Raw genomic sequence first — 26,070 nt, 5'->3', positions numbered from 1 at the left:
GAAATATTCAAAATTCAATTAATTTTAACACATTCAATTTAATGCAAATGCACATATGCATTTCTACTTATAGATACGTCTTCAGTCTTGAGCACTATCAAAGTTACACATCCCGATTGGTGGGCGATCTTTTATTTTACCAAATTGATTTTTTTTGTACATCGCCATTTAGTAAAATTTTGCATTTATGGCTTACAAGACGAAACCTTCAAATTAATTTGTAATATTGAAAGAGTATTTTATATCAACTAGCCAAAAATATGTACCAAATGAATTTATATGATTTTTTAATAGATAATAAATTTTATTTATTTTATTTTTCTATACCACCACAATTTCGATTGTTTTTGTACTTAAAATCTGGGTTTTGCCGTCTTATACTGCCAAAAATTATCATTATGTTTCAGAGAAACTTAATAGTATCACATAAATAAGTCTTTGATGACCGGAATGGCTAAGTCATGTCGGTAAACTATAGTCACAGCATGAATTTGTTACTTATAATAGATAGTTTTGTTGACAAGGAAATTAAAATTCACAGTATGTAGATCTGTCGCCACTGTATATTTAAGAAGCGACTGCAAGTTAACTATGTTATAACTGTTTTAATTTTGGATTGCTTAACACTATTTCAGTTTTAAATTGCTAAAATAACAACGGCCATAGTCGTTCACTTCTTGTGATTGTTTTTCTAAGCAACATCACTAAGTAAATTCGCTCCATTTCCAGTCTCTTCTTTAAATGGCGGAGTTTTTTTGATTTTTCTCGTTTGCTTCACATTTCTTCGGTGAAGATATATAAATGCGAGTATGAGGCAGAGCAGAAAGCCTCCGAGGCAACCCGCTATGATGAGCCACATCTTTTTTGCGCTTTGATCCATCTTCTTTGTTTTTCTTTTTGACATGCACTCCGCGTGGGCACTGAGATCATCATTACTGGGCTGCAGACACTGTTTACCTGAAAAATATTGACAGTTAATCTATTTTGTTTTGCTTTTAGCAGTCGTCCATTTATGATGTCACGTCTGAAGGAAGGAGAATGGGTCTGATATAATAATAATAATAGTAATCTGCGATGAAGGGGGGGGGGGGGTGTTGTAGAAAATCTCTCATCACAAAAGCGACAAATAAACAGTTATTTTCTGATAATAAAATATTCTGTGAGAATATTACTGAAATTTATTATTTTCAACCAATCGAGGGGGAGTTAAAAATGTGACATATTTAACCTATTGAAGAGGGATTTAAAAGAACCAACAGCCAGATTAAATAATATTTATCTTTCTCATGTATTATGCTACGCTTAAAGTAGAAATGGTAATTTACATTTTCAAGTTGTTAACTTTGTATGCTTTACCTTACCACGATGAGCATCTTAATGGACTATGTATCATAATAATTATTATAATCCATTCGTAATAGCATTGTATTGAATATTTTTCTAATTAGAAAAGCTAGATAATTTCATTAAATATCAGATTCTAATGAAATATTCTTCTAATATTAGAATAATAGAAAATCAATTAAACACCAACAATAAATTCAGAAAATGTGTTTGGTCATAAATTTCAACATGGGGACTGATTATAGTACGAAAAAGTTCTGATGATTAAACCAGTACAAGTGACCTATAATTAAAAAATGAGTTATTATAACTTCACACATTACCACATATCTACTTATGCGTGAAAGAGAAATTAAACATGTAACTTTGCGGTCGTTTAGCGGAGGTATTTTATCGTAATCTTACGTAAATCCATCTTATCTCCATGAGAAATACTGCGTTTTTGATGTAAGCGAAATACGAGAGCATTGTATCAGCTACCTACTATATAGATTACAGACTATCGATCAAAATTATACGTATTTTGTAAACAGCACGATTAGGAACTGTTTTTAAAGTTTGCAAATATTTTACAGAGACTACAAACTGGACGAGGGCTTCAAGCAAACGTTTGTTGTGATGAATCCATTATTAAAATGACATTTGAAAGTGACAGATGAAGCAGCCATTTTGAAGGACGTGACGTCAGATACCTTACGTCACAAACATTGCTATACGCTATATATTGGAAAATCGGTTAAATAGCTTTTAAAGACTTTGGGAATCTCATACATACGATAAGCATTTTATTCTCAAAATTAGAGTATAATGGATACAGTGTCGGTATAAAATGTCATTAAAAATGGTACAGTAGTATGATAACTTTTCTGGGGTAATGTTATCAGTAGATACAACATTTTTTTTATATAGATATAGATCGTACACAGTCACAACATAAAGGTCACATAGAAAGTACGATCTCATGGTATCTTTTTGACAATAATGGGCCGGTACTCTTGGAAAAGAATTGATGTGCTCAACAATAAGATCGCGACTGCTTTGAGGCCGCTTTATGCCAGGTGTATGCCACCTACGTTGGTCTTTCTTCAAAGTCCCGTGTTATTTCATTTAATTAAAACATTCTGAATGATAGTATTTGAAACATTTAACAAACATGAACACAAACATTTTAATCTAAAATTATTTCCATGTGGCGTTCTAGTTGACTGCGCTTCTTTTTCTTCAATAAGACCATTGATGAACTGCCTCTTAAGCTCATGGCTCCCCTGTGACCAATATTCTGTGTTGATAGCTGTTCTTTCTTCATCATTGAATGAGTATTGCATTTGCATGGACATTTTGAACAATCTTTTGGTTTTGCAATCTTCTTAGTAATTATTTGGTTGCTAATTGAGGTTGACCTTTCCCACTCTGATAGCTTGCTAATTTTTCTCTTCTTTTTTACCAGGTTCGCCGTTGCAGAGATTTCTGAAAAACTGATAAACACGTCTATATTAAATGAAATAATTTGACTTTCATAAATTTACTTTTAAACCATACTTTGAAGTCCACTATTTTTGTATAATAAGTCATAATAATTAATATGAGATCAGAGTATAATAATATATCATTTTCTATATCAAAGTAATGTCAACATTATTGTAATTATAATATAAACTTACCGGCAAAGTAGTGTCCACAACTTTAAAACACATCCCCACGAGACACATAGTTCTGTCTGAAATTGTTTTTTTTTTTTTAAATATAACAATGAAATGTCCCAAAAACACTTAAATAATAGATAAAAGTAACAAAAACGTCCGACAAAATGATATATCAACTTTAAATAATATGTATATTCTCATGGCGAACAATGAACTGTATCGTTCCAAAACTGACAGAAACGTCAATGTACAGACCTACAAACTTATCTGAAGAATGAGATGGGGAAACCACTGTCGAAAACTACCCAATCATGAATCGTAACCGGCAAAATCTGACATTCGAATGACATTTTTCAATATGGTGTCCTATGGTAGTTTGTAATTCCATTTTTGGCTATTCTTCAGATAAGTTTGTAGGTCTGTATATAGGTTTGTTTCGCTATAAACAGTATGAAAAACACACAGGTCATGTTCCCAACGTTAGCATCAAAAAACACTAATAGCCGAGCCACACCGGGCGACTCTGGTCTCGAGACCAGTCGCCGAGACCAGACCGATGCATGCAGTTATATGGACCATGCCACACCTGGTTGCCCAGTAATCGCGCAAGCAATAATGTCACGCGATCAGTAAAATCTCGTTCGTGCGCTCGGTCTGGTCTCTCGGTCTCTCTAGTCTCTCTGGTCGGGCGATCGGTAGCGACGTATGAAAACATATAGCTATGTATTGAGCGCTGCCACACTAGGCGACCAGTCGCCGGCAGCCACGCCGCATTTTTTGCAAAATTGCGTATACAGTCATTATTATTATTATTATTGGCTTCCTTTCTGGTCGCCGGCAAGTCGCCCGAGTAAATCGCCTGAAGAAACCAGTCATTCAAAACATTTGAATACGCAAAAACGCTTTGATCTTTGGCTGAGCTCTAAATATACTTATCAAGAAAAATGATTTTGAACTGTTTTTATGTTCAATCAAAAATAAGTGCATTTTGATTTTGACAGCCACAGAATAAATAGGATCACCGAGTTTTGACATTAAACTTCTGTGTTTGGCTTGTATAATATACTGAAGATTATAAAAATACTTATGCCTTTAGTCATAGATTTACTACCAATATAAAAGTATTAATTATTATTGTTACCTTTAGTATTTGGGTGGAAGAAAGAATTGAAATCTGGTAATATAGTGATGTTGCCGTCATTAAACCATGTATTGATTGATTCATATGAACAAGTATCATCATGATATATGGACCCCGTTAAATCAATACTCCTGAGCGCACACAACTGTGAAAAGTCTTCAGGTTGTAGGCTTCCAATGATATTCCCTGATATATTGAGATGTTCCAATTCAGCCATCAACCCAAAGGCAGGCATTTGTGTCAGCTGACAGTTTGCAATGTTAAGAAAGGACAAAGGAGCCTTTATCGGTTTCTCCATAGCATGCAGATCACGTTGCAGGTTCTCCAGAGAATTGTCTTGCATATAGAGTTTTCTCAGTGACGGCAAATTTAAAATAAATGCAGGTATTGTTGTAAGAGCATTCAGCGATAAATCTAAAGTTTCCAGTGATGTCAGCGGATCGAAAGCGTGGGCATCGATATTTTGAATCATATTATCTCCCAAATATAGATAGCGTAGATATGAATATCTGGAGAAGGTTGTGTTGCGTAGCTCCCGTATTCTATTGAAGGATATGTCTAAAATCTGTGAAAAAAAATGTCATGAATCAGTTATACAGAAAATATTTTGACAATATGTACTTATAAAAAACAAGTATCATATCACATTTAGCAAGTATTTAACAAGTAGTTATCAGTAGTAGTCAAAAAAGTAACGATTCTTTAGCCGGCTCTCACATCTAAACTCACTTCGCCTGCGGCAAGCCATAAATCAAGCCCTCCAAGAACTTCGATTCGGCATTGCATATGAAGACTGCGCAGATCTACCTAGTGACAGTCGCACTTAATCTTCGAAAAAAATTTTGATATTTTGTATCCGGTATAGGAATGATCAATTCGTAGATGTTTGTATGCATCTTGGCGTCTTCGAGTTGCATACATCTCGGGGTGCAACTTGTTGATTGTAACAGCAGATGTTTTTTTCATACTAAACAGTCGCATTCAACCAATCTGCGGAGCTTCATTTAGGAACGTGTGTTTTGTGAATAACGATGACGTCACATCGACGTATTCGACACATTGCGGGCGAGACGAGTTCTGATGTGAGAGCGGGGTTAAAGTAGATATTCATATGATTTTTGTCAGTATCAGATCATTCAATACTTTTTCTCTAATGATTGTAATATTTAAAATATAAATGCTGATTGGTAATTAATTACTTATTTTCAACATTTTTGCTTGAGATGTAAGTAAAATGAAACTTGTTTCGTTTAAATATTAATTGTCCATTGTTTGCCAATAAATATATACATCGTAAATAATATATTGCGAAAAAGCAGCCAAGTCCGAAAAGTAACTAGGCCTGGCATAGTTGCTTTTATTCGATATGTCAAAAACATCCAACTCACGCAGTATGATCAGTAACATTAACATTTCTTTAATGAATAACGAAATAATTATGTACCGTAAAATGGGGTGAGATTAGACCAATGCTATTTTCAAAACTTTCTATAACAATTACTTAATGTTTTTAGCTTAAAATTTTGTTCAATAGTCATCCCACACGACAATATAAATTAAGTATTACATCATGATTATTGTTTTTCAAGAGAGTATTACATTTTTTAACTGAATACTGAAACTAAGTCGATATTTCGGTATGTCCTAATTGTAACATTTATGGCCAGTTGATTCCTTATCGATCAATTTAGAACTTCCAGTATCTCAATTATTGAGGTGAAAGGTTATTGGTTTATTCTTCCAATAGCAGTAGCAAGCAATGAGTCAATTGTTGATAAAAAAATATATATATAGTCATATATAGAGATATAACAAATGCAAAGGCTGACTATGGCCTCAATGATGTATACCGATGCCAATAGGTATACTTCTAAAAAATGTTGAGACGCCACTGTCCAAGAAAGTCAGCAAATCCTATCTCTAGCCTCCGCGTGGCGTCCCCCGGGCAATGCAGATAATGTGCTGTATAACGCAACATAATATCTGTAGCTAATAGAGAAGGGTGCAAGGCGAAACTCTGGCGCCTTAAAACGAGAGACCTTTGGCTACGGGAAGGATCACCCAGACAGAAAAACCACACACCAACCCGTCTGGACAGCGTGGTCTGTTATGTCCAAAACCTTCATATGAAAACAAAAACTTCTAGAACCCGGCCCTCATTCTCCGGAGGCCAACCTGATACTGATCACGGCAGCGATCAGCGAAGGAAGGCAGAGGGTGCTAACAATCCCCGGAGACCCGGAAAAGGCTGCCAACAGATGACCATTGCTACATATAACGCAAGAACATTGTCCAGCGATGCCAAACTTGTAGAGTTTCAAGAAGAGCTCCGGAATATCCACTGGGATGTTGTCGGACTCAGCGAAGTAAGGCGTAAAGGTGAGAGTATTATTACTTTACAAAGCGGACATGTGCTGTACTCCAAAGGAACCGATGAAGGACGCACGAGCGGTGTTGGATTTGTTGTCAACAAAGCCTGGAGGGACCGCATAGTCGAGTTCAACTGCATTTCTGACAGGGTCGCAAGCGTGATACTTAAAATCAATGCTAGGTACCGCATTCAGATTTTGCAAGTATATGCTCCGACACAGAGCTATCCTGATGAAAAAGTGGAAGAGTTTTACGAGGAAATAACATCCTTGAAAAATAAAAGTAAATGCCACTTCAACATCATAATGGGAGATTTCAATGCACGTATTGGATCATACCAAAGAGATGACGTAGCGGTCGGACATTTCGGACATGGCTCAAGGGATGGTAGAGGGGACATGCTTGTGGAGTTTGCTGAAACCAACAATCTTCACATCATGAATTCCTTTTTTCAACATAAACCTACACGTAAATGGACGTGGAGAAGCCCGACAGGAAGGACCAGCGAAATCGATTACATCCTCACTGACAGAAAATATACATTTTTAAACTGTAAGGTGATCAATCAGTTTAACACCGGCAGTGATCACCGGATGGTGAGATGTAAGATAAGATTGAACGTCAAATCAGAAAGATCCAAACTGCAGAAGAAGTCAAATGCTCGCGTATACCTGCAGAACAATACTGAATTCCAAAATGAACTCAAAAATGCACTATCGGCTTTCTTAGATGAGAACGAAACCGTTTCCCTATCCAACGCGGAGGATATAACGAATATTATTCTACAATGTGCAGAAAAAACAGGCGTAAAAAGCTCAGAAGTTACACCTTCCACCAAGCTTTCGAAGGCAACATTGAATCTTATGGAGCAGAGAAGGAAAACCAAGAGCGATAGACAGGCGCAAAACGATATGGAGTTTTCATCACTTTGCAAAACCCTCCGAAGGAAGATTAGAGAAGACCTTCGTAAATTCAATGTAAACCTCATACAAGCAATTGTGAAAGCAGGCAGAAGTTTAAACAAAAACAAGCAATGCTTGTCGATAGGAAAACGTCAAATCACAGCACTAAAAGCAAAAGATGGTTCTATCGTCAGAAATTGGGAACACTTGTTAAGCCGAGTTGAAGAGTTCTACAGCGATCTCTACAGTGATGACACTGACAATACGACTATAGACTTAGATCTTCAGAGAAATGGAAATTCGGAAGACCATACTCCCGAAATTACATCCTGGGAAGTAACCCATGCTTTAAATTACATGAAAAGTGGGAAAGCCCCCGGGGAAGACGGTTTAACGATAGATATCCTCAAAAAAGCAGGAAAGGATGCAAATGAAGTACTTGCACAATTGTTCACAGCCTGCATATGCAAAGAGGATGTCCCAGAGGTATGGAAAAATGCCAGCATTGTCATTCTTCACAAAAAAGGTGACAGAGAAGACCTAGCAAATTATCGTCCAATAAGTCTACTCCCTATTCTCTACAAGACGTTCACAAAAATTCTCTCAAACCGTCTGCAAAATGTACTAGACGAGAACCAACCGAGAGAACAAGCCGGATTTAGAGGAGGATACAGCACTATGGACCATATCCAAGTCGTCAGAGAAATCATAGAGCGATACCAGGAATACAAACTGCCACTATGCATGGGTTTTATAGACTATGAGAAGGCGTTTGATTCGATAAAGAAATGTTCAATATTCGACGCACTCAGAAAACAAGGAATCCCTGGACGCTATATAAATATTTTCAATAATATATACAGTAGCGCAACAGCATCTGTAAATCTCCATAAACCATCGCGCAGATTTCCTATCAGCAAAGGAGTCCGACAAGGTGATACAATCTCACCTAAACTATTTACAGCTACCCTTGAAGACTTATTCAGGCAACTTGACTGGAATGACAAAGGGATCCCCATAAATGGAGAATACCTGAGTCATCTGCGCTTTGCCGATGACATAGTAATTTTCTCGCAAGACTCAGAAGACCTCCAAAGCAGAATGCAGGAACTCGCTGAAGTAAGCAACAAAGTAGGTTTGAAAATAAATGTAACAAAGACGAAAGTCATGTTCAACTGCTTTGCAGGCCAAAAAGAGATCCTCATCAATGGCACTCAGCTCGAACAGGTGAAAAGCTACATCTATCTGGGACAACAAGTATCTATAGATGGATGTATATTTGATGAAATTGTTCGCAGAGTAAAGCTAGGCTGGAGTGCTTTTGGCCGCCTGAATAATGTCTTCAAAAGTGACCTTCCACTGTGCCTAAAGCGCAAAGTGTTCAACCAGTGTGTGCTTCCCGTGATGACATATGCGTGTGAAACATGGACCCTAAGTAAAAGAGAGATCCAGAAACTTAGAGTAGCACAACGTGGTATGGAGAGGTGCATGCTGGGCATAACGCGAAAGGAAAAAAAGAGGAATGAGTGGATAAGGAAGCAGACAAGGGTTTGCGATGTAATAGAGTTTATTAAAAGCCTTAAATGGAGATGGGCTGGACACATAGCTCGAAGAAGAGACAATCGTTGGACAAATCTAGTCATCCAGTGGTATCCAAGAAGTACAAAACGTCCACAAGGTAGACCTAGAGGCCGCTGGATCGATGAAATGAGAAAGTTCTGCGGAAGTACGTGGCAACGCAATGCACAGGACCGAGAGAAGTGGAAGCAACTTGAAGAGGCCTTCATCCAGCAGTGGATAGATTCAGGCTGATGATGATGATGAAAGAGGCATTATCTTGTTCATTAAGGAAAGATTGGTGTATTTATGTTATTCATATTTATTATGCTATATGAGTAATATCTAAGTCATAGGTGCATTGATTTTTTTTAAAGCATAATGAATATACATTTATTGTGTATATATATCGACAGTGTTTAGGAAAAAAGGCGTAACCCTCACAGAACAAATTTTACAGGAGTGGGAAAAAACGTTTTTTGAATAATTTTGGTTCAATATGTTAAAAAGAAAATAGGCACAGCGTTTGGGTGCATGATGATTGATGATTTGGTGTAATATATTTTCGATGTAATAATAATTAAAGGAGTTATTAAAGAAAAATCATTAAAATTGAGGGTAAATGCTTTTTTCCTTCAATTAAAACTTGATTAAAGCTTCATTAAAACCTGAATTTTGATAATAATTTGGCATTTGCGGCTTACTTCCTTTTCACAGGACGTATATTTAGTTGTATACATTGTTAATATCTAATAAAAGCACTATTCGAAAAATCGAAGGTTACGCCCTTTTTCTTAAACTTAGTCGATATATTGATGGACTAAAGTTAACCATCAAATTACCTACTGACATTAATAATGGAGTGAATAATAAATTGATACTTTATTACAACTGCGTGACTGGAAACCATTAAAGAAAATGCCAAGAAATTAAGATAGCCATTTAAATAGAGATGATATTGTAGTTTTATTGTTTACTTCGAATTCAGTTAAACTAAACACATTTAGAGTGAGTTTGCATTAGACAGTTAAATAATTATAGTTTTTGATTCATTATTTTTGTAAGCCCTAGTCAGCCACTGCAGTATTTCATATTTAAGTTAACAATGGTCTGTTGGTATATTAAGCATTATTAGCAAGACTTTTCTGAGAATGTGGCTTGGCAATGAAGAGCCAATTAAGGCAAAATGTTAAATTAACCTAATTATTAATTGCAATTATACCAGTGGTGAGGGGAGGAGGGGAGGATAAGATGTTAAGATCCGACATAAATAATGCACACTAAAACTTGTCAAATTTGGGATCACAGAGATTATCAATATAATTTTTTATCGTAAATATTTCACTATAATAATGTCGATATAAATTATACTGATGGTTTTATAAATGCGTTTAAAAATTAATAAATGTAAAAAATCTTAACACCACTGCACATTTATATACTGAAATATGACTATATTCTAAAACATTAGTTTTAAAGAGTTTTAAGAGAGGTTTAAAAGAATACTATTTTATGTAATAAAAATACTTTATGCAGTCATCAAATGTTTAAAATAAATATAAAGGATAATAAGGCTTCAAAATTATATAAATAGATTATCTACAACGTTTAAGGTATGTCCAGGATTATGCTTTGAAAATAGAACAAAAGCTCCATTTTGACCTACACTGAGCATGTCCCCCCTTAAACAATGGTGGATTTGAATGATGTCACTGTGGTGACTGCATGTGAACCCAATTTATAAATTCATTTTTCATGGGTTTCTGGGGATATTGCATTTCATCTGTTAAGTTGTACACATACACAAGAATATGGAAGAATACACAGGAATATAATATTCATGTAATTTTCGAATTTTTTTGGACAGTGGGGTTTTTGATTTTATACAACTCATTTATTCACACGTATCACATGGCTGACCCATTTCAGTTGTTAGGTTTAGATAAATCTGACGATATCACATTCATCAATATGCTTGAATGAGTGTGGCGATGTCGCCAGAAGGGGATAAAAATCTTTTATAAATTTGTACACTATACAGAATAACAAATAATTTGTAGATGTACATGCTTTTATAGAAGATACATGTATTAGTTGAGACAGCAAACAAAAATGATGAATCATCTTAACAGCTATTTTTAATACCTCTATATTCGTTTTAAGTGTGGTAGGCACAGCATGGAGATTAAGTGCTGAGCAGTGCGCTCCTTGCATTCCGTAGGCTCTGTGGTAAGTACATCTTTGTGGTCTCTCTACTGGTAGGCCGGGTGGTGATGGCGTGGTCACCAGGGCTGCCACCTCCAGGCTCAGAATCACCACAACTAACCACGACCACCGCCAGCCCTGCATGATGCAGCTTCTGAAATAATTATGATATTTTTTAGTTGCTTACAAGCAGTGGCGGCTCGTCCATATGCACTGCGGAACTACAGCACCCCCAAGCAAATTGAGAAAAATGTAATATTATAATATACATCGATTTATATTGTATATTATATGAAAATATCAATATTATTTAAGAGTGAATTAAGCTCGCCCGTGCACCCATACATCCATAATTATCATACACAAAGGTACTGCATTACCATTTTCAAACGAATATGCTCGAATGGGTGAAGGAGGAGTGCGGGGAGCAGAGCACGCAGCTGGGAGCTTGATCGGTACTGCCGGCCCGACAGTATTTCGCAGTTTCAGCATTCATACGTGAGCACGCGCGCGACAGCGGAGGAAATAAATATAGGTTTAATGATTTATTAACATTGTTAAAATTTATTTCTGCAAGCAATTTATTCAAAGTTCTTTATTTTAATTACTTATTAATATAATTAATAATTTATATTTAATTTTGATGGTAATAGTAAAATATAATCCAAACAAACATTTTTTTTATTTTTAATAAACTGCAGCACCCCCAGATATCTTATCCACAAGCCACCACTGCTTACAAGTGTAGTTTTTTATTCGCATCGTTCATTGTCATTCTAATAATCCCGATATTGATAATATAATCTTAATAAAGAGAGTAAATGTAAATATGTAATATACAAAGAGTATAAATACCTACCAAATTCTTGTAATAAAAAGGTGTAGGTAGGTACCTGTACGATAGTAAGATTGAAATGGGGAAAAAACAATGCTTATCAAAGTATGTATTTGCCTTCATGAGAATTTTTGGCGCCCAGCAGTGTTACCATCTTTTTCAATGTTGACTATAGTGTAAAAGTATAAACAAAATTGTATAGGGACATATCTAAAAAAACTATACATAGTATGTACACAGAACATTTCTCGTATAGAACAAAATTAAGTATCTACTTATAATATATTTTTTTTTTATACATATTTGGCGTAAAATTATCATTACTATTTTTCATTTTATGAAATCAAAACTATGGTATTGTACTATTATACTTAGAGTTAGAGGTTGCCCGGCGTGGTGGATCGATCAGCTATAAGAGATAAACGCACATCACAAATTTTCGCGATAGCAAAAAAGTCGCCTGCGGCACTATATTACTTCAATAATAATAACATTAAAAATTATGTGGTTGCCATGATGATTGAAAATAAATAGATGAAAATTCACGTGTAGAATTTTATAATTATTGTGTTTCTTAAAAATAGTTATTTATCCACATCTTACGTGGCTACCACAAAAGGGGATTGCGATCAGTGCTTCATAATATGATACCAAGTGCTAATTCAAGTGGATATATTTAAAAATTCAAAAACTACATGGAAAACCCTTCATTTTACCTCGGCGAACACTACTGTAGAACACAATACTACCCTTAACCTTAGCATTAGATAAGGGGCCCACCAAACATCCTAGCCTGGGGACCCGCTTCAGGATGTGGGGGGCATGATTATAATTATACAGTACGGCAGTGCTCCGCAACCTTTTTTCACCCACGGCACACTAAAGGTCTTCCCAGAATTCCGCGGCACACCACACGTAAAACAATTTATACACCAAAACATGGACCCCAGGCCAGAATCTTCGCCCCCCCCTACCTATCGCTAAAGTTAACGACAGTGTGATACTTTAAAATAGCGTTTTTCAAATGGTGTTCGGGGTAAAATTAATCGTATTGATTCTATGTTTAGCGGTTTTTTATATTTATTAATACATCCACTTGAATAAAATTATGGTTAGTTGTCGGGTTAACAATATTATCTGTCGAGTATTGACATAATAATAATAAATTGTATCCCACAATCGAATGTGTTAAAACATTAATGTCAGCGAAGTAAAACAGCTTCGCAGGCGACTTTTTTGCTGTTAGAGCAAATTTGTAATTTGTGTTTATCTCACATATCTGCTTGACCTGCCACGCCCCCCCCCCCCACTGAGCTTGGGCCCCGAGGCTGAGCCCCCCACCTTGTGGGGTACATGCACCAAAATAACATTGCATATTTATGTGATAAATAATTAAATATACATAACGCACGACGAAGAACCGAATGTACATATTCCCATGTATTTGTATCATCAATAAAATAAGTAATTAATATAATACCTGAGCTTGTTTCAATGCACATAAAAGTTTTTAGCCTTACTTACTTAGTTTGGTAGCCTTGTCAGAAATACGAGGATATTCTTTATTAATATGCTAATTATATCTAATGGCCATCTAATTGGTAACGCATCAGTTGCGTTGGACGCACGGAATTTAAGTATGTATTGTATATTATACAAAATTATTTGAGTTTTTTTTGGAAGCAATGCTCAGCGGCACACCTAGCATCGTCTCGCGGCACACCGGTTGCGGAGCACTGCAGTACGGTATTCAATACTAGCACTCAGGTAAACTGCGCTTTTGGAGTCCTTCATTAAGGTTTTTAAAAATATGGACAATAGGTACCTACCTATTTTCAAATATATAAATTATATCGGTAAAAAACAACACTTTATATATCTTCGAGATAGGTAACTGACATATATATTTGTGGGATAATAATATCATGGGAAATTTAATATTGCAACAAAATACTACTATAATTATTGGAAAATGTATTTATTTTCCTTGGCAGGAAAAATGATATGTTCGAAATGTGCTCCGTAATGTCATATAATGAGAATATTGTTGTTAATTCGTAGAGCGTAATTGTTATTGTCATTAAAATATTATATGTACCAATTTGCAATAAGAATAGGTATGACGATAATGTCTACTCATTATCAACTAATTTATTGATAATTCATATTATTTTCAAGTAGGTAATTATGATTGTACTTGTGTATATTTTCATCCTGGGGTCATGCCATCAGAACCAACATTAGATTAATAATCAACATTGCATTCGTGATATTTATATCGTATATAACAGGTATGACAAACATAATATATTTATGTATTGACACAGAAAACTTATGCCTTTAACCGTCAACCCATAAAAAACACATTAAATTGATGGACGAATCGGATATCCCCAGGAAGTTTAGGCCCACATGTTAAAACATCCTTCACGCAAATAACATCATATTATCAGTGACGTCCCGTGGGGGTAGGCAGATTGAGCGTCGCTTGGGGGCGGCAGTTACTCGAAGGGCGGCAAATCGAGGAGAATCATTTAGTACATACCTATAGAAATAGCTACCTACCTAAAGTTAGTAATAATGAAATTATCTTTCCATTAAAAAAATCTGCTCACTGGTTGGAAACAAAATGTAATAATTAACATAAAAGGTTCAACAAGGCTGTCATTTTTTGACGGGTTCACGATGTCTAGTTTACTTCCGTTGACCTTAGACGTCCATGGTGACCAGAAATGACACTTGCACGGATGATAAAAAATACTGTATAAAAATGGGGCGGCATTTAGGCGCTGTCCAGGGGCGGCATTTTGTCTAGGGACGTCACTGCATATTATAATGTAATTTCTAATAATAATTTGGTTTGCAAAGCCATTTCAGCAAAAATGTACAGTAAAGTACACAGAATGTAGAATCGAATGCATAAATGAAATCAATGCCATTTGAATCCAGATATTCAGTTCGGATACGATGATCATAGAAGTAAAATTACTACTTAGGCTGCAGACACACGGCATTGCAGTGGACGTGCGTGGGCACACATGGGTACGTATTATTTTTCTCCATCATACATTGCATCAAATAAATAATGTATTGATATTAATACTATCGACCGAAGGTACTTGATGGAATTTGAATTTAAATTCTAATGGATTATTGTGACTATAAAATTGTTCAATAGTTTTATAAAATAACACCAAAGCTTCTATATAACGAAAATTCCTCGATATTAATAACTTCTCTTGCAGCAAATTAAAATTATATCCAAATTTCGCTGTCCCTACTATGTTACTAAAGTAGATTTTACATTACCTACTCATTTTTGTAATATATATATTTATGTACTGTACGTATCTATATCAAATTATTGACGCATTTTTTTTGTTGGAATATTTGAGTTCGCCCCTGGAAAAAAAGACGATTCAATTCCATACCTACTCTAGTTTTATGTTCAACTATTTGATACTGACAGGTATGCCGTATGACCAGTCACTTATTAGACTGCGATTGACTGGTCGATCATGAACTTAGACAATAGATACAGATCATGAAGTAATTTTCGGTCGATTACCTACGCCCGTATTCGTAATTTTGTAAATAATGCTTTTCTTTCTTTTGACCATGTCCGATCCTATTAGGATCATATGGGCCTCCACATAGTTGAAGTTTGTCTTGACAGATTTTGTTTTTACGAGAAATGGATGTCAGCCACTTGCTCAACCTATTAGATCCATACTCTGACTCATACACTAATTGGAAAACAATATGTGTACTTGCCAGACCCGGGTTCGAACCTGGTAAAAAATGAGATACTTAGTAATGTTATTTTTGTCAAATAAAGCACTGACTGCAGGATTTTTATGATTGTTTTATAAAAAAAGTTGCGACGTACCTAAAGCTGCAACTTTTCTAATAGGTAGATTTTATGTCGAAACTAAACTAGTTTAAACTTTAAATTATAATATACGGTATATATACGTATATAATATTATTTATGGTTATATTTTAAACTGCAGGGAAAAAATGCTCCCATCGGAGACTAAAAGAGTACTTACCGCTTAGGTAGGCACATGATGTATAATATTAGAATATAACGCTATTATAATACCTATTGTAATTTTTGTTTTTATTATCATAGCAACTGTATATAACTTGATATGGCTTTAAATGTCCTCAATCAAACATTAATAATAAACATAAGGAAATATTTTCCACGAATATTCATTTGAGAACGAGATTTCACTAAATGTAGAATTTAAAATAACAGTGAACTTAGAATTTATAATTATTGCATATTTAACTTTGAAGTCGATTTACTCAACTACTTCACCGGTTCACTTGTGTTCGTTCAACCTAGAGTATAATATATGATAATATATAATATAATATGTATGATGTATGAATATGACTAGGTACCTACCTACATTTTATATTTTTATCGTAGTGTTTTTCGCAAATTACACGAATTTTATTAATAGCTCGTGACATTTTTTTATCATAATAAAAGCAAATTTGCCACCACTGTCATAAAATAATGCATAGGCAAATTACTAACTCCACTCCCAGGCGGAGCATGTAGGACTTCAGAAACCCTTATCTTTAACAAATGCGTTAGTTAAGTGTGTATGGACAGTACATGCGATAAAAATGAAACCTATTTATTTACTCTGTATTCTGGGACAGGCTCTCGTCCATATTAGGAGATTGCTTTTCCTTAGGACCTCCCAACTGCACCTTAATAATTAGCACGTTTTCTTTCGAACGTTATATGACTGATTTCACCATCATTTGATGGGAGAAACGCAATACTCAACACATACAAATATTACGCATTTTCTAAATAATATAGATTTTACTGGGTTTTTGCGGCTCCTGTCGCCTGCGTCTTGTGTCTCGTTGTACATTTCCGACAGTTTGTGGAGCTTAAAAATACTAAGTACATAATATCTAGTTCAATTTTCAGAACGGATTTTGAGTTACACATCAGTGGGGATCATTCTATGACGCGTAAAAAGTTTCACTTTAAAAAATACGAGGAATGGTTGTGAGTCATTCGCTCAGTTGAGTGTTTAGACCTAAAGAGCGGACCTCTAAATTTAAGATTTTAGCCGCGGGATTAGATCCCGCGACACACGGATAATGAGGTGAGTTAGTGTGTGACAAAGTATTTTTTCCATGGATATAGACTTATCTATAGAGTATACGTTTTATAACTTTGCACTTTTTTGGCATTTTATACTACCGTACACCGATACGCCTCTTTGCCTTATTACCTCGCATAAAATTAGGTCAAATTATATTCACTTGTATTAATATAATATGCAGTAAATAATAAATAAATATATAATATTATTATAACTAAAAAAATATATTACATACATCATTTTCATCCTAGAGCCGGCGTGAAAAGTTATAAAGCGTATACTTTACCTAGTACGTTGTCGATGGCTAACTTAACCATTTACTTCCGCATGGTTTACGACATCCCTTCTTCTTCATGAAAAGGGGACGGCATGTCTCAGGTATTATGATGACCTAAATCGCATATACCAGATTGAAAATTCTCCACCTTCATAAGGCTCACTAGGCTGAACTAGGCAAACCATGTCCAGTGCATACCTGAGACATGGATACCTAAATGGGTATTTGGTGAGAACCTGGGAAGAAGGATGTGATTTGAGTTTCCCCATCTCTACTGATAATATACCAATCTGCAGCCATGCTTTGTACAAACGTCTCTGAATGAAATAATTTTAGTGTCTCACTTCCTTATCACAAGATGAAACTGCATGGGGCTGATGCAACTGATGATAACAAAAAAAAATATGACCTCTCTACCATTATTAATTGTCTTTAGGTTCGATGCACACGAGCGTTTATCTGACGAGGTAGAGAAGTCAAGAGTTAACATTAATGAATTTGCAGTGGAATCGGAACCATTCCGCTCCTCATACGACGCAGCTAACTTTTCAAAATACTTAAAAGGGTTACAAACTTTTCAAAATACTTTAAAGGGTTACAATATGTAAATTGTACGTAAAACATTTCACCGTGGCACATTCGCCGTGAGCTTTCTTATCGGAAAGAGATGACCGTACACTATACGGCATGGGCCCCACATCGTGAAGCGGGCCCCCAGGCTAGGATCTTTGGGGGGCCTCGCCACCTATCGCTAAGGATAAAGGCAGTGTGAAGCTCTACAGTAGCGTATTTCAAATGGTGTATGCGGGAAAATTAATAATGTGTATGTTTAGTGTTTTATTGTATATTTTAATACATCCATTTTAATTATTATGGAGGTGGCAAGTATCGATACACAATTAAAAATTGTATCGTACAACCACATAACTTTAAAAAATATCTAATATTATTGAAGGAAAATAGCACCGCACGCGACTTTTTTTACTATTAAAGCAAATTTGTTATGTGTGTTTATCTCACTTATCTGGTCAACTCACCTCGCCGGGCCCCCAGGCTAGAGCCATGTCAGCCCCCCCCCCCTTGTGGGGGCCATGCTATACGGTCTCCAATTTTATTAGATTCAATATGAACATTAATTCAATTTTCATAGCTGATTTTGGAAAATTTCAAAAATGAAAACCTAACTTAACCCTAGCCTAACAAATAATTTAGTATATCGGTTATTTTCAAAATTTGTCTGCTGCTGGCTTCCTGTAAAGTGTAAACCGACAAGAAACGTGTTTTATTTAGACATGAATTTTATGTCAGTACTATACGACACAAAGAGGTTGGACGGTCTTTATATATTTCCGATACAACATTTCACGGTGAAGTGTGATACGGCGAATAGCATACCTACGTACAAGTTTCCGGACACGGCTTTAAAGTCGGCCGTGATTGACAACAATAATTGCAGACTCAAACATCTAATGCAGTCCAGTGACGTCCCGTGGGGGTAGGCAGATTGAGCGTCGCTTGGGGCAGCAGTTACTTGAAGAGCGGCAATCCGAGGAAAATCATTTGGTATATATAGAAATAACTCCCTAAACTGAGTACTTAATAACGAAAATATCGTTCCTTTCAAAAATTCAGTTCACTGGTTGGAAACAAATTGTATTAATTAGCTTAAAAGGTTTAACAGGACTTTAATTTTTGTCAGTTTCGCGATGTCTAGTTTACTTCCGTTGCCCTTCGACATCCTTGGTGACCAGAAACGACACGAGCACGGATATTAAAAATATTGTATAAAATATGGGGCGGCATTATGGCGCTGCCCAGGGGCGGCATTTTGTCTAGGGACGTCACTGATGCAGTCTTTCTCAAAGTGGGCGGCAACGCCCCCTTGTGGGCGCTAGAGGCTTTCAGGGGGGCAGTAGAAGGCTCAAAGAAAATTAGGGGGCGTTAAGGAAATCTAGAGGGGCGACGGCAGACAAATTATATCTTAAAATATATCCAAATTATATCAAATAATATTTCTGATAGCATTCCCATCGTCGTATTTGTGTGAACGTGGATTTAGTGCTGTAGCAACGCTGATAACTAAAAAGAAAAATCGACTTACGGCTGTTTTTAAGTGAATTCGATATTAACAAACTCGTCGAAAGGCATCAGATTCATCCTTTACATTAGATAAGTTTTAAATTCAAAGCCTTCTTTTAATGTTAATGAAAATACTTATAAATATGATTAAGTATAAGTTTTATTTCCTCTCATTGAAACATTCTTTGACCTCAGAAATAGGATATGAGTCACACCCTATCTATCATATCCATTAATAATCCATGCTTAAAATTTATATTTACAATTACTGTTTTTAAGATACGCAACAGATGGTAACGTAAAACGGTGAGTTACAAAATATGGGGGCCACTAGATTTTTTTAAAATCTCAAAGTGGGCGGTGGTCGAAATAAGTTTGAAAACCACTGATCTAACGGGTGAATTGATATTCTTGTATAAATATGTGTTGTGAATTTTGTAATAAATTTACTTAGACATCAGTTACATGGTACATACGCTTCTGCCGACAGTGCACTATGTAAAGCCTTTAATTAGAAGTGGAGCTATAGATTTAAGAATGGAGCAGTGCTTATTCCACCTGGCTGACTTCAGTGTCGTTAGCAGTTTCAATACAAAAGGATGACAATCAAAATAATCTAATTCAAAATAAGAATTTAGATCAAACATGGGAGCAGCTGTATTGTGATTGGATAACTAAAAGTACAGAAATAATTCATTTGGAACGGATTGGGTGCAGGCGATGAGACATACCTACGTATTTTAACAAAATCCAATCCGTAGAAAATATAGGTACCTGGTACATCATATTTGTGATAGTACCTATGAACGTAAAAATAAAAGATTTCTTGTTTTAAATAACCGGGAATAATTAATAAATCCCATGAATATTCATATTTCTAATAGTATTTGCTATCCATTGTTTCCCTGTCACATACATACTTTTAATTGTTATTAGTGATGTAGCCTAGGGGAGTAGGTATGGTAGGCATATAAATAAAAAGGATTTCAAGTTATACACATTTATATTTTTATAAAAATCGATGTTTTTTAAAATAAATATAAAAAATATTAAAACGATGAATTAGTTAAAAATCTAAACGGTCAAAAATTGAAAACTTAATAAACTAAATTTTAATAATAAATATGACCATAAATATAATGTAATAAAAACGTTATGTGTGACATAAATATGTAACAAATTTACATTTTTTTTTACAATAGTTGTAAGTTTATCTTTGACTTAAAAACATCTTTTTGATGTTTTCAGATACATATTATTTATTAATTAATACAGTTGAAATTGTAAATTATCAAAAACATTCTTAAATTGCAAGCTTCGTATTTTTCTGCTAGGCTCTCTGTTGGCATGAGGATCCCCATTAACACAATTAAATAAAAAGTATTTTCAAATGAAAAAAAAAACAATATCCGCAATTTTTTTGTTAGTAAGTACTAAAATCATGGAACCATCATTCAACAACAGTGAATTTCTAACATCACATAATATTTTAATTAAATTAACTAGATGAAAGACAATATCGTAATATGTCGCATTTACATACACACTTTATTTAAAGGATGATAAACACCACAAAATATTATTTTAGATAAAACAATTTTTTTAATGATAATCATAAGAAGATTCATTCCCCCATAATTTGGTCATTTTAGGACCTGTCTACAATGCAATGTGTAGGCGTACACAACATACATTGTAAACCGCAGTAGGTATGCATTGTATTTAATTTATTAATGTTCAATGGCTGCCAAAAATAAGAACAAGTTAAGTAAACGTCAACTTATCTTATCTATAAAATAAAACAAATAGTTAATTATTACAAAAGTGTTTCTGCCAAGCAGATATCATAGCTAGGTAAATATGTTTATTTGAACTACAACTTAAATGCACTTTCTTGATCGGAAATCCAGTGCATTTTGATTGTGATGCAATGGTACTTATAATAAAAAAAATTACCAATACATACGTCTATCTCTAACAACAATCGTCAATTTTATTTTATTATTGTGTACGACGAGATTGCTCGCAGAATCAAAATTATAGGTCAGGTATACGGTCTGAATAGTATCTTCAAAATTGAACTCCCATAATGTCCAACCATTGTGTGCTACCAGTGCTCACGTATGGTACGTATGCATGTCATTGTAGGATGTAGGATATATCAAAAAACTACGATTAGCGCAACATGGGATGGAAGGTTTCATTCTGGGCCCCCACATCCTGAAGCGGGCCTCAGGCTATGATCTTTGGCAACCAGGGGTCGGCAAAAGCGGCTCGCGAACCGCATGCGGCTCTTTGCATAGACGTTTGCGGCTCTTCAGACATAAACTCATGAGTTTATGAGATAGAGCCGCCGAACAAATTTAGACTCGTACGTCTTCTTAAAATAAATGTTAATGGACTTAACTTGACACCGTTCGACGCAGATGCTGGTTGACTCCAGATGCAGTTAATAGATTTAAAAAGCAAGGAATTGTGGAGCAACAAATTCACAGATCTGAAGGAAGATCGGAAGAACTCGAAAGAGAGAAATCCAATTTGATTTCTCAGCACAAGTGGACAGCTACAAAACAACTGCCAAAAATAGAAACAATAATATTTGATACATGGAATAGTTTGCCTGAAACACATGGACGCGTTAAAAAAAACTAGCTTTTGGTATTCTCACAATCTTTGGGTCTACATATACCTATATGCGAACAAACATTCTCATATATGAACCAAATAAAAAATAAAATTAGAAGCAGAATAACGGATGAAAATTTACAATCATGTATTCAATTAAAAATAAGTAGCTAGATATAGTAAAGCTATCAAAAGCGATGCATGGACGCCGTTCTTATTATTTTTTTAAATAAAGAAATCTTGAACTTTTCCCCCCTAAAAATCTATATACATAATGTATATTACATACTATGTAGCTCTCTGGTACCTTTTGTCATCCTGTTGCTTTGACAATTTGGCTCTTCTCACTTGATAAACTGCCGACCCCTGCGCTAGGCAGTATGAAAGACTACATTAACGGGTACTGTTCGGTTATCAGGAATACAGCGGAAAACACATTTTGAAAATAGCCGATAAACTGGATTATTTGTTAGGTTAACCTAACCAAACCTAACCTAACCTAAACTAACCCAAACTAATGAATAATCCAGTATATCGGGTATTTTCAAAATGTTTTTTTCCGCTGTATTACTGATAACCGAACAGTACCCATTAACGTTTTTCAAATTGTGTTTTAGGTCAAATTAAAGGTACTTATATACAGTGTATTATTCAATGATTATTAGCGATTTTTAATACGTCTACTTTAATTATGAAGTTATCGAGTATCGACACATAATAATCAAAACTTATATCGCACAATCATATAATTTGAAATGTTAATGGCCATGAAGTATAATGCGACTTTTTTTACTATTTAAGCTAATTTATGATGTGTGTTTATCTCAATTATCTGGTCAATCCGCTACGCCGGGCACCCTCAGGCTAGAGCCCTGTCAGCCCCCCTCTTGTGGGAGCCATGCTCCCGTTGATTGGGCAACAGTCGTACAGTGGTACCCAATGGGCACTTAGCGATTGACGAGTAGCGAAGAACAGTGGATCAACCGACTGATGACTATAACACTATAATAATATCGTTAACGGAATTAAATTAATTAATACTACTCATAGAAACATATGCAACTGGAATTATAATAAAAATGAATTGTCAGTAGGTATCTACCCAATGTTCCAGGCTCCCTCTGACCATAATTTAAAAAAATAGCATTCTACGCATACTATGTAACTAGATTTTTCGATGGAAAATAATATTCCAAAATAGTACATAAATAATAATATGTAATTATTGTATTATAAAATGCAGTAATATCACTAGGTACACTGCCACCCTAGAGCAGACCCAAAATGCCACCCTTACTAATTTAAAATCTTACATTTAATGCAGGTAAACTCGTTCGTTGGGTTACCTATGATATTTTATTATGTATCCCCGGGCACGCTGGTTACTTGGGGTCTGTTCAGGATTTCTTTATTTATTTAAGAAAACAAAACATTGTAGAGATAGCAAGTACATAGCAAGTCACCGAAAATCTCTACATCTTTGAGGAGCGCATTGACTAGTCATTCATTAATGGTGCCTGATAGGCTTGACACGAGGAGACGGTTCCGATCCAGAATAAATCATCGCTACGACTAGATTAGTCTCACTCAATATGCGTAATTTATTGAGCCTCATCGCTGTACCCAATTTTGCGTTGAAACAACGTCTATAAATTGCGCGAATCGATAACTGATTTTAATAATAAATATGGATAATTTGGTGTTCAAGCGTGATTCTGTTCATGACACTTTATAGTTTATACATCTATAGTCTCTAAGGTTTATATTGATCATAATTTCAAAGAGTTAGCGCAGTGTCACAGTTCGGTATAACAGTTAACCCTTTCGTAAGTTCTATCTACCAAAAAAAAACACTCCGTTATTCAACACATAAACGTCTTTATAAAGGGTTTTTATGTAACCATGAAAAGTCTCATGTATGTAAAAATATGCGTGATTGCAAATTACTTTCATTATAACGAAGATTCTTGGGATATCATTATTTTTATTTCCGTATTGTCATTCATCATTATTGTTCTTGCCAAAGTAGGCGAATATTTAATATTTTCTCGTGACATTAATTCTTGAATGTAGTGAAAATGACAGTATTGTCTAAAGGTTGATACTTATCGATAAGATGTATGTAATTTTTACTGAAGCAAAGACTCGATTGCCAATACGTATTATAACATTTACGTAAAAATAATATAACTAACATTGTGTATTTTTACCACATTTTTCTTAGCTCGTATTCTTGTTTGTCCGGTGGTTGTTTATCCAGTACAAATCTTGCAATCGATTTTTAACTAACTTCCGGACTAGCTAGACATTTGAAACTTTTAGAATACCTATATCAGAACACGATGCCAATGCATTCTTTTAATACTTTTAGCCATCTTTAAGTAGAATTGAATTCATTTTCAGTTAATTCTGTTTTGTATGAAAAGTTATTTCAGAAGAAATCCGTAATCCAATCCACTATTATTGGTTGCCGGGATCCTAGCAACTAAATTATTAATATATACGTGCATTACTATGGAAATCAATATGAATGTCAAAATGACATTTCAGTATTATTTCTATCAATACAAAATTTTTTGATCGTTTAAGCTAGTCAAGTCAAGTTTATATGATTCAACAGAAAATTTTAAAAACTTAGTATATCAAAAGTTCTTTTTATCTTGTACTTATTTTAAAATATAATATCTACAAGGCGATTGTATTGATCTGTAATGAATGAAATTACAACCTGAAAAACTAGCGACAATTTAAAATACTATGAAGTTATTGGGTCTGCAGGAAATCGTACTTAATAATTATATACCTACTTGCATGGCCCCCACATCCTGAAGCGGACCCCCAGGCCAGGATCTTTGGCGCCCCCTACCTACCAAAGGCAGTGTGATGCTCTTAAAAAGCGTTTTGCAAATGGTGCTCGTAGAAGTTTAGTGATGGTGTATTTTTAGCGATTTTTTGTATTCTTGAATACACCCATTTAAATTATCAGTTGCCGAATATCGACACACAATAATTAAAAATTGTATCACACAACCATATAATTTAAAATCTTAAGAGTCTTGACTTTTTTACCATAAGAGCAAATTTTTTATGTATGTTTATCTCAATTATAAGGTATACGCGCCACATAGCCCCCCAGAGCCCGGGCCCCCAGGCTAGAGCTCTGTCAACCCCCTCCTTGTGGGGGGGCCATACCTACTTGTATATGAAAATATCTAATTGGCGCCATATTTGGAGAAAATATATATTATTCAGTTTCCTCTTATTTTGAGACTTTCAACAATAACCATAATATCAAAGTGAAAGCCAATAAATTTTAAATTATAAGATTTTATAAACACATCACATATTATATTCGTTAAGTTCGATAGTTTTGTGCACGAAACAAGACTTAGTTGGGTGGGCGCCGATTGAAAGAAAGCGATTCAATGGGTTTGATGTAAGTACAGTCACTAATAGCAACCGTAACAATCATGTGCCCCATATCGTCAAGCGGGCCCCCCCTACCTATCGCTAAGGATAAAGGCTGTATGACGCTCTACAGTAGCGTTTTCCAAATGGTGTAGGTACGCGGTAATATTAATGTGTATGTTTAGTGTTTTATTGTATGTTTTAATACATCCATTTGTATTATGGAGATGTACACAATTAAAAATTGTATCGTACAACCACATAACTTTAAACAATAATATCATTGAAGGAAAATAGCGCTACAGGCGACTTTTTTACTATTAAACCAAATGTGTAATGTGTGTTTATCTCACTTATCTGGTCGATTCGCCTCGCCGGGCCCCTCCTGAGCCCGGACCCCCAGGCTAGAGCCCTGTCAGCCCCGCCCTTGTAGGGGTCATGGTAACAATACCTGACAATAATTTCTGCGCACGAGAAAAATCGCAACTGCGCATATTCATCGTTACACGCTTCCACTATTCTAATAGGTGGGGAGGTACTTAT

At 35.2% G+C, this 26,070-nt stretch overlaps 1 protein-coding gene across 2 annotated transcripts in view; it reads right to left on the bottom strand.

Annotated features, from left to right (window-relative positions):
* Positions 1–321: 321 nt before the first annotated feature.
* Positions 322–26,070, bottom strand: part of LOC147072405 (tsukushi-like) — a 35,018-nt gene continuing 9,269 nt past the window's right edge. Inside the window, exons 2-4 of one of the 2 annotated variants that reach the window (XM_085947730.1) lie at positions 11,103–11,316; positions 4,129–4,693; positions 322–957 (exon numbers count right to left, since the gene is read on the bottom strand). In XM_085947730.1, the coding sequence (XP_085803856.1) occupies positions 692–957; positions 4,129–4,693; positions 11,103–11,306 (1,035 nt within the window). In that variant the 5' untranslated portion in view covers positions 11,307–11,316 and the 3' untranslated portion in view covers positions 322–691. The remainder of the gene's footprint in view (positions 958–4,128; positions 4,694–11,102; positions 11,317–26,070) is intronic. The other variant, XM_085947731.1, reaches the window with a different exon arrangement.

Source organism: Rhyacophila brunnea, unplaced genomic scaffold (assembly GCF_057557595.1).
Source record: "Rhyacophila brunnea isolate RB1 unplaced genomic scaffold, BYU_Rbru_1.0 scaffold_2, whole genome shotgun sequence".
In the NCBI taxonomy this organism is placed as follows: domain Eukaryota; kingdom Metazoa; phylum Arthropoda; class Insecta; order Trichoptera; family Rhyacophilidae; genus Rhyacophila; species Rhyacophila brunnea.
The sequence above is the reverse complement of the archived record's forward strand: the minus strand, read 5'-3'. Positions and strand labels throughout refer to the sequence as shown.